The 8,926-nt window shown below is 66.7% G+C and overlaps 2 protein-coding genes across 3 annotated transcripts in view; one reads left to right on the forward strand and one right to left on the reverse strand.

Annotated features, from left to right (window-relative positions):
* SBNO2 (strawberry notch homolog 2) overlaps window positions 1-4,644 on the reverse strand; it is a 46,545-nt gene extending 41,901 nt beyond the window's left edge. Inside the window, exon 1 of one of the 2 annotated variants that reach the window (XM_059388459.1) lies at window positions 4,528-4,644. The gene's annotated coding sequence lies outside the window, so the exon portion shown is untranslated. The remainder of the gene's footprint in view (window positions 1-4,527) is intronic. The other variant, XM_059388460.1, reaches the window with a different exon arrangement.
* Window positions 4,645-6,328: 1,684 nt separating this feature from the next.
* STK11 (serine/threonine kinase 11) overlaps window positions 6,329-8,926 on the forward strand; it is a 36,712-nt gene continuing 34,114 nt past the window's right edge. The window contains exon 1 of the mRNA XM_059388467.1: window positions 6,329-6,513. Coding sequence (XP_059244450.1) covers window positions 6,344-6,513 — 170 coding nt within the window. The 5' untranslated portion in view covers window positions 6,329-6,343. The remainder of the gene's footprint in view (window positions 6,514-8,926) is intronic.

The following is an 8,926-nucleotide window of genomic DNA, read 5'->3' on the forward strand; positions in this document are numbered from 1 at the left end:
CCCACCTTCCCAGCTCCACGCCTGATGAGGGCACGCATGGGGCCGGGGCCGGAGCCAGGGCGGCCCCCCTCAGTGCCCTACGTGCCGAGGAAGATGCCGGCTCCGCTGGCAGGACACCAGCCACTCCCGGCACCCCTGGGCCATCCGGGGCCCAGGGGTGGTGGCCCCACCTGGTGAGTCAGGGCCATAAAAGCTGACGGCCCGCTGCAGCCCTGCGGCCGGACGCAGCCCTTCCCCGGCTGTCCCAGCGCCCTGGGCCGGCAGCCCCCCACCCTCTGGGCCGGGACTCCCAGGAAACTGGCGACCTGCCTTCCAGAACACGGCACACGTGGCTCCTGAGACGGAGCAGACCTGGGAACGAGGGCACAAAGGCCTCTTTCAGTTTCACTCGGGGATTTGTCCTGAGGTGACAGAGGCCAACCCAGACGGGGCGTCTGGGCGCCGGCCCCGAGCCACCCGCAAGGAGCACACGGCACCCGCGGCAGCTGGCAGTCCACAGAGCCCACTCCGGGAGGCACGGACACCCCGGGGAACTGTGTGCCCCGAGGGCCGGCGGGGGCTCCCCTGCTGCGGGGCTCCGGAGCAGGACCCGCAGGAGCAGGTACCCGAGACGCAGAGACACACCGCGAGTGCCCAGGGACGCGCCGAGGCCAAACGCTTCCCCCACCACGCAGCAGGGGCCACATACATGCCCCTCCCTGACAGGCGCCTCGCGGCTTCCCTCGGCCTCGTGCCCACCCAGCACGCGTGGACAGCGTGGGGTGGGCACCCCTGCAGCTGCCCGAGGAGGGCCTACAGTGAATGGATGAACTTAGGCGGGGCCGTACGGCATCACTCCTTTCCCACAGTCACCTGGCCTCGTGGGGCGGCGGGGTGGGGGTCCTCAGGCAATCAGGGCTGACCCGAGGCACCCCGACACCAGAAGTCAAAAGCCCCCAGGACTACGTCTCACAGGCCCGCGCCACGCCCACCCGCGGCGGTGGTCTGGGACAGAGCAGGAGTTTGGTGAGGGCGCCCAGCCGTCACACACGTGACAGCGACGGCACATCCTCTGTCCCCCGGAGGCCAGAAGACGCCCAACAGCCGACCTGTGCCTGGATGAGGGGACAGCAGGGCCCAGGCTCAGGGCTCACCCCCAGGGCCACAGAGCACCGGCATCTGAGCAGCAAGGACAGGCCCCGCCTCTTTTAAAAACACTTTCTGGTTCTGGGGAAGGCACAATCCACAAGCCACCCACGTCACACGTTTAGGTACACAACTGTAGTTTTTGGACCGTTCCCCGAGTTGTGGAATCGTCACCTCCGTCGAGCGCCACTACATTCCATCCGCCCGAAAGCAGCCCCGTCCCCATCAGCCGTCACCCCCCAGCCCCCCGACCCCGCGAGCCCCCTCCCTGCCTGTGGAGGAGCCTGGTGTGGCGTGTCACACCCGCGGACTCACCCGTGGGGCCTTCTGTGTCTGGTTCCCTCCCTACCTGTCGAGTTTTGAGGTCTGTCCACATGATAGCAAACCACCAGTCTCTCTCTGCCTCCCCTGGGGGCCTGGCAAGCTGGGACGGGGCCCGAGCACCAGAAACGCAGCCCTCACCCTCACCCGAGTCACCCGCCGAGCAGCCAGGGACGCGGGGGCCTCGAGGGCCTGCTGTCACCAAGGGCGGGAAGATGAAGGAGTCTGCACAGCAGGAGTCGGGGAGGGCCGTTCCAAGGGACAGGGACTGGGGTCCCCTCGGCGGGGAGGACTCGCGGCTGCATGCAGGTCTGGGCAGAACAGGGCAGGACACAGCTGGGCCAGAGCGACCCGGGAGACCCCAGCGTCTGGCTCCCTGGGGCTGTGCTGCACCCAGCCCTCCCTGCCGACCCAGCACACAGCCCCTGGCTGCGGGAGCGGTGGCTGACACACTCCAGGCTGCGTGGGACCCGTTCCACACGTGGGACGCACCCTCTCTTGAGTGCACACACACGTACGCACAAAGGCACGCAGCACAGGAGAACGCAACACGGCGCACGCAGGCGGGAGCAGACGGACACGCACACACGTGTTCGCGCGCCACGTGCCCCCACACTCATGGGGACGCCGCCTGAGCCGGTGCACACGTGCCTGTACACATGCGCTTGCACACACGTGGGCACCCCGGGACCGCCTCCCCACTCCACACTCAGTCCCGCAGGGCTCACACGTTTAGGTGAGGTCTGCCCCGGCCACCCGCCACCAGCCCCGGACCGCAAGCAGGTCCCCACCCCCGCCCCGCCGCCCTAAAGGCCTCTTATCCAGAGGAGGCCATCCCGGGAGGGTGACGGCCTCTGGGGACTGGACACAGTTGCCTCTTTATTCCCAGCCAAGCTCGCTCCGTCAGCGTTTCCGGCCTGGCCCTTGCTGGAGGGGCCTCTGACACTTTGCTGGAACTAAGCTGGGCCAGCCCGAGCTGGTCTTGCCCCAGCGGAGGCCCTGCCCGCAGCGGACGGGGAGCCGGCCTTGGTGTCCCCCCGGGCCCGGGCAGTGACTGAACCAAGGTCACGCAGCTGGAGGGCGCCGGCCCTGGGCTGTCTGCCGGCACATGGCACACGGCTCCACCCCAGCCCCGGCCGCGAAGGCACTACCTCTTCCGCAGGACAGGCTCTCCTGGAAATCTCGTGCCCCCAGCGCTCTGCCACAACACGGATGTCCCCACCACACACACACACACACACACACGCACGCACACCCCAGCAGGTGCTGGCTGGGCAGGTGTGAACAGACGGTCTGCTCAGATCCTCCGAGCTCAACAAACGTGCCCTCTCGCCCTCCAAAGCCCCCAGCACGCCTCCCCCTACCCCCCACGGCGGCCTGTCCCACGTCAGTGCCCTGTACTTGCGGGGCTCCTCGGAGGTCTGCCGGGTGCCCGGCGGCATCTTCCCCACCATGTGGGGCCCTGGGGCCACTGGCCTGCCCTGCCTTCCCTGGCCCGCCCACCCAGGGCCCAGATTTCATGGTCCCTGCTCCCTCTGAGGACGCCACAGGTGGATGTCCTGGGGGACCGTGGTCCACAGCACAAAGCTCTGAGCGGCCAGCGCCCACCTCTGGGGCCTCCCGCCCAGAGAAACCAGACAGCCCGATCAACAGGCCCAGGGTCTCCGCCTCAAAGACGGCCACACTCAGCCGCCCTGCTCACAAGCGCCCCCCACAGCCAGGCAGCGGGAGGGGGTGAAGTGCAGAGCCCCAGGAGCCCTCCACCGACGGCCTGGAGAAGAGCCAGGCCTCCCACCCAACCAAGGCGCCCTCGGTCGGCCTCGGGGTGTCCTGCTTCTGACAGGTGGCCATCTTTCTTTCCTGGGGGTCCGCGGCCCCCGGGCCCCGGCCCCAGCCTCCTCCAGGCTTTCCCAGCGTCCACAGGGAAGACCCCGCAGGCCGGGCAGCAGCCCCCACGCTGCCCCGGGAAATCACACCCCACACCGCGGGCGCTCTTCCCCGTGGCCAGCTTCGGGCGCGACCCCCTCCCGGGCAGCGCGCAAACACACGGCACCCACGAGCCCGGCCAGGCGCTGGACAGGCAGGAAGGGCATTCAGAGCAGGCGGGACTCGGTCCGTTCTGGGAAGCAGAAGCCGGGGGTGCCCCGACACTTTTCACAGACTCGCCTCTTCCCTGACCACTGGGAAGGGCAGGCGGACAGACTCCCGAGGCCCCCCCGGAGCGCCGGCCCGGCCGTCCACACTGCTGCTCCCTGACCCCAGACCCGGCACCTCGCACCCCGGGGAGGGCGGCAGGGAGGCGGGCGTCACCTCCCACCATCACCTCCCACCGCCCCAGGCTGCCCTCCGCGTCTCCCCCTCCCCGCCCCGTCCTCGCGGCTCCCACGCAGGCACAAGGCTCTGCGGCCTCGGCCCGGAGCCGGCCGCCCCCGCGCCAAAGCCGCGAGACCAGAGGGTCGGCCCCTCCCGGAGCGCGGCGAGCGGCAGCCCGCGCCCCCGAGCCCGGAGAGGAGGAAAGGGCAGGGGTCGCCGCGGGCCCGGGGTCGGGGGTCGGGGGCCGCGGGAAAGGAAGGGGCCGGGGCCCCGGAGGAAGAGGCCGCCAGAGGCGAGGGGTGGGGGCCCCGGGGAGTGCGGGGGCGGGGGCCACCCGGAGGGAGGGCGGGGGGTCGCCGTGACGACGCCTCCACCGGGGGCACCGAACGCGGGGCACCGAAGCGCTGGGAGCGCGCCGCGGGGCCGGGGGCCGGGGGCCGGGGGCCGGCGGGGGTCCCCGAGGAGGGCGAGCTCGGGGCTCCCGGGCGAGCGCGCGCCCCGGGCTCACGGCGGAGGGCGGGGTCGGGGGGGGGGCCGCACAGGGGGGCGGGGCCAGGGGTCGCGCCGGGGGGGGGGGGGGCGGGGGGCGCCGGGGAAGGCGGGGACTCGCCGCCGCGCTCCCTCCGCCCGCGGCCCCGGAACCCCGGCTCCCCTGGCCCGGGGCGCGGGCGGCCGCGGCTGGCCGGGGCCCGAGCGGGTGGGGGCGCGCACGCTCGGGCCGGGCGGGAGCGGCGGAGTCACCGCGAGCGTCGGACCGACGCGCCTCACCTCCGACCTGGGTCCGGCCGGGCGCGGAGCCCGCGGCGCCTCCGTCTCTCCGAGCTTCGCCTCGGCCGCGCTCACTTCCGGGTTTCGGGCGCCATCTTGGGGGCCCCGCTCACTTCCGGTCATGCCGCGGGGCGGGGCCTCTGGGGGGCGGGCTCTCTGGGGGCGGGGCGGGGTGGGGCCCTGGTCGGCCCGAGACCCTGACGGCTCCCTGAGGGGGCCGCGGGTTCGCGTCCCACCCCGCCCGCTTCTGTTGGGACCCCAGCACGTCGCTTCCTTGCGGGCCTCAGTTTCCTCCTTTGCCAACGTGGAGATCGAGTTGAAGCTGCGCCGCCTCCGGGCTCACCCCACCCTGCACTCTCGCGCCGGAACTTTAAGCCGCCGGGTTTCTCCCGTAATCCAGATCTTAGCTCTGAAGCCCCCACCTCAGATACTCCCCGAACCCCTCCGAGACGGCCCCGGCCCGCCGTGCTCTCTCCCTCCCCACTAGTAGCTGTCTGCTTATTACTTTGTCTCCACCCCAGTAGGAGTTCTGGGACCTCGGGGACCCCCTAGCAGGGAACCCAGCCCATGGGTGGGGGGCGGGGCAGGCGTCTGGTGAGTCCCGGGAGAGGGCAGGGTCCTCGCAGCGCGCCTGGGCATCTGTCTGGCTTGCTCCAGGTTAGGGCCTCCTGGGGCCTGATGCAAATGAGGCGCGGATTCGCAGCGGTGCCAGGGAGCGGGTGGGACTGGGCTTCGGCAGGACCGTGGAGTCCCTGTGACTTGAGCCCATTGGATCACCGTGCGGGGGGCCAGGCCGGTTCAGGCAGATCCAGTCTGGGAGCCACCAGCCCTTCCCTAGCTGGGTGTGGACTCGGAAAGCCCTGGGACCATTGCCCCACCTCGCCCCCAGCCCGAGGCCTCCTGTGCCCATTCCAGCCCCTTGAAATGACAGGTGACCTCTCCACGTGCTTGTTGGTTCCGCAGACTCTTGAGTCTGGCCTTGGGCTGGACAAAGCTGGGGCCCCAAAGGGCCCGGTTCTCAGGCCTGTCCTCAGGAAGCTCCCAGTCCAGGAGAGACAGAGCCAGGACCAGATACCCCCATCTGCAAGATCAGGCCTGGGGCCAAGGGAGGGGTAAAATCTCTGCCTCACAGATTATGGGGTGGGGGGTTGAAGCTGGGGCTTTGAAGTTCAAGTAGGAGTTTGCCCATAGACAAGCATAGGAAGGGTGGTCCGGGCAAATAAAAGCGGTTCACAGACCCGTAAGGAGATGAGTATGTTTAAAACCTGTTTGCCCCACAGAAGCCAGGCCAGAGACTCCCGGTATCCAAACCCGCATGCATAAGGAAGTAGACGGGGAAACTGAGACCCAGAGAGGAGAAATGGTTTATTCAGAGCGAGCTTTGCATTGGTATGTGTAGTTTTCACCAGTTTGGGTTGTAGCCTTGACTTCGAAACCATTTTTCTTTTCTTTTTTTTTTAAGATTTTATTTATTTGTCAGAGAGAGGGAAAGAGAGCGAGCACAGGCAGACAGAATGGCAGGCAGAGGCAGAGGGAGAAGCAGGCTCCCTGCCGAGCAAGGAGCCCGATGTGGGACTCGATCCCAGGACGCTGGGATCATGACCTGAGCCGAAGGCAGCTGCTTAACCAACTGAGCCACCCAGGCGTCCCCAAACCATTTTTCATAGCTAGTGAAAATAAGCCATACTGAGCAATGGACAGGTAAGGATCAAAAGCGAAAATAAGCTGACCCGGGGCGTGGGTGGCTTCCGGGGGCATCTTCCCATCCCCCCCCCCCCACAGGACCAGCCACATAATTTGCGGCTCTCAGTGAGAAATGAAGACGGAGAGCCCCTCGTCCAAAAAGTATTCAGAACGTCAATACGGCGACAGCAGCGCCCCTGGGTGCGGGGCCTGGGCGAGGCCCAGAGTCACACACCCAGGAGGCTGGCCCTGTCCCCAGCGTGACCTTCCCAGGCAGGGAGTGCTGTTACCTGTTTTTGGCCGGTGGGTGAACGGCGACGCGGGGCTGTCCGGTAGCTGGCGCGGGGTCGCAGGGTGAGCCGTGGGGAGGCATGGGCTCGGCCTCTGCCACGTCCACCTCAAGAAACCCCACGGTCCCTCTGGGTAATTTTGCCTGGAATGGGGGCAGACTGCCCAGGCCGGGGTGGGTCCAGCCGTCTCAGCAGGGCGCAGTCTGCCAAGTCTGGGGATGTCTAGGGAATTAGTCAGATTCGGGGATTTCCAGGGAATTGCAAGAGGCCGCTTGGGAGAGCTGAAGGGACACAGCAGCAGAGCTGGAGGCCCGGCCTCGGGGGCAGCTTGGCTCCTGCACTGTGTGACCCCCAGAAAGTTACTTAACCTCTCTGTGCCTCCCTTTGCCCACCTGTAAAATGGGGATGGGAGTGATGAGCGTAGCTGCCTTCTAGGCTACTGAGTTGCGAACTAACAGCGCCTAGTATCTGGCCCTTACGAGTATTTCCAGATAACTTCTGGATCTTTCCTCAGAAAAGGCCGCAGAGTCACCTAAGTGAGTGTTGAAGGGGTCGATCATCACGAGGAAGCCTGGGGCTGGAGGTCCGGGGAGGAGGGATTTTTTTATAAGGCTCTGAACAGTGGGGTTGGGGGCCCTGGAGAGCCCCAGCTCTCTGGCTCGGGCTGCAGAAGGACTCCCTCTGAGGGCAGGGACATGCCCAAGTAGGTCAGACGTGCCCCACGTCCTCACCCCCCAGGATGGGTACCAGGCTCGAGGAAGGCCGAAGGTCTGTCTGGCTGGGGGTCAGAGAGCCTCCACCAAGCCCTCCCTCTGTCCTGGTCCCACGCAGAGACCCCCGCCCCAAACCTGCCCCAGGCATTCTGACGTCTGGAGGAAGTAGGACCACGAGGTAAAGGGCAGGACACCCAGTTAAATCTGAATTCGAGGTACGTGAAGAATAATATTTTAGTGTTTAAGTACGTCCCGGGCAGTAGCTGGGATACACTTACACTGAAGAAGTTGCATCTGTTTATTTAAAATCCATATCTAGGGGGTGCCTAGGTGGCTCAGTGGGTTAAAGCCTCTGCCTTCGGCTCAGGTCATGATCTCAGGGTCCTGGGATCGAGCCCCACATTGGGTTCTCTGCTCAGCGGGACCCTGCTTTCCCCTCTCTGCCTACTTGTGATCTCTGTCAAATAAGTAAGCAGAATCTTATGAATAACAAAAAACAAAACTCTGTAAAATTCATATCTAACTGGGAGTCCCGTGTTTTTCTTGTTGAGATCAGGCAACCCAGTGTGGGGAGATCACAGGTAGAAATGGGACCCCAGAGCCAGGCTGGGAACCCCAGCCTGGGGCTCTGAACCCCAGCACTGTCCGGCGTCAAAGAGCAGGGCCCGAAGAGGGAGCACAGAGAACGCCGCGTGCACTCAGAGGGCAGAGAGCTGCAGACCCCCCCGGCAGTCAGGTTCCCTGGGGGCTTCCCTGGGCGTCGAGGAGGGGAGAGTCTTGGGCTCCCCCTCAGGTTCCCCATCTGGGGAAGGACTGAGGAGACCCCTAACCTCAGTTTCCCTCCTGGGAAGGCCTCCAGGGCTCGGTCCATCCTGCCGTCTAGGAGACAGAGGAGGGAGGAGGCCTCACCAGGGAGGAGGAGCCTGGCCCCTGGCCCCCTGCCCGTTCCCACAGAGACCCTCAGACCTGGGCAGGGGCGGTGGGGCAGGTGGGCCAGGCCCCAGTGGGGCCGTGCGACGGGGGGTGGGGAATGAAGCTGCTTCCTGTTTCTCCACATTCTGGAAAGCCCCAGTGTTCCCCAGCAGTGGGAGTGCCTCCCTGCCCGCCTCCCGGCTCAGGGTCCCTCACCGCTTCTCCTTTCTGTGCCCACTTCCCCTGGCGCCCCCCCCACCCCAGTCTGTGGCTCTGCTCCTGCCTCCCCATCCGTCCCCGCATGCCCCTGTTCTCTCTCCCTCTCCAGCCCTTTCTGTGGAGCAGAAGGGGAAACTGAGGGAGAGGCAGAGCCGTGTCTGTGCCCTCCTGCTCCATCCCTTCCTGTCTCTGCCCCCATGTCCTTCCGTCTGTCCGTCTGTCCTACCCACTATCTCTGGCTCCTGCTAGCCCAGCCGCCTTCCCCAGCTGAGCCCACCCTGCCCAGCCACCTCCCTCTCGCCAGGCCCGCCGGCCACCGGCCCCACGTGTCCTCAGGCAGCTCTGGCTGGCCGGCTCCAGGGACCCCGGGCTCCCTTGTCTGCCTACTGCCCTGGCCCGAGCCCAGAATAGGCTCTGGCCCGCCCAACCAGGGCGGCCTCGAGCCAGGACACTTCCGGGAACAGCAAACCCGTCCAGTGGGTTTGAGATCCGCCCCAGACAGGATTTCCCACCTCTGCACTGGGGCTGGGACACCCTGGCTGCCAGGCTTCACGGCTTCACGGTGATCTCTGAGCAAACACC

The sequence above is a fragment of the Mustela nigripes genome, chromosome 2 (genome assembly GCF_022355385.1).
Source record: "Mustela nigripes isolate SB6536 chromosome 2, MUSNIG.SB6536, whole genome shotgun sequence".
In the NCBI taxonomy this organism is placed as follows: Eukaryota; Metazoa; Chordata; class Mammalia; order Carnivora; family Mustelidae; genus Mustela; species Mustela nigripes.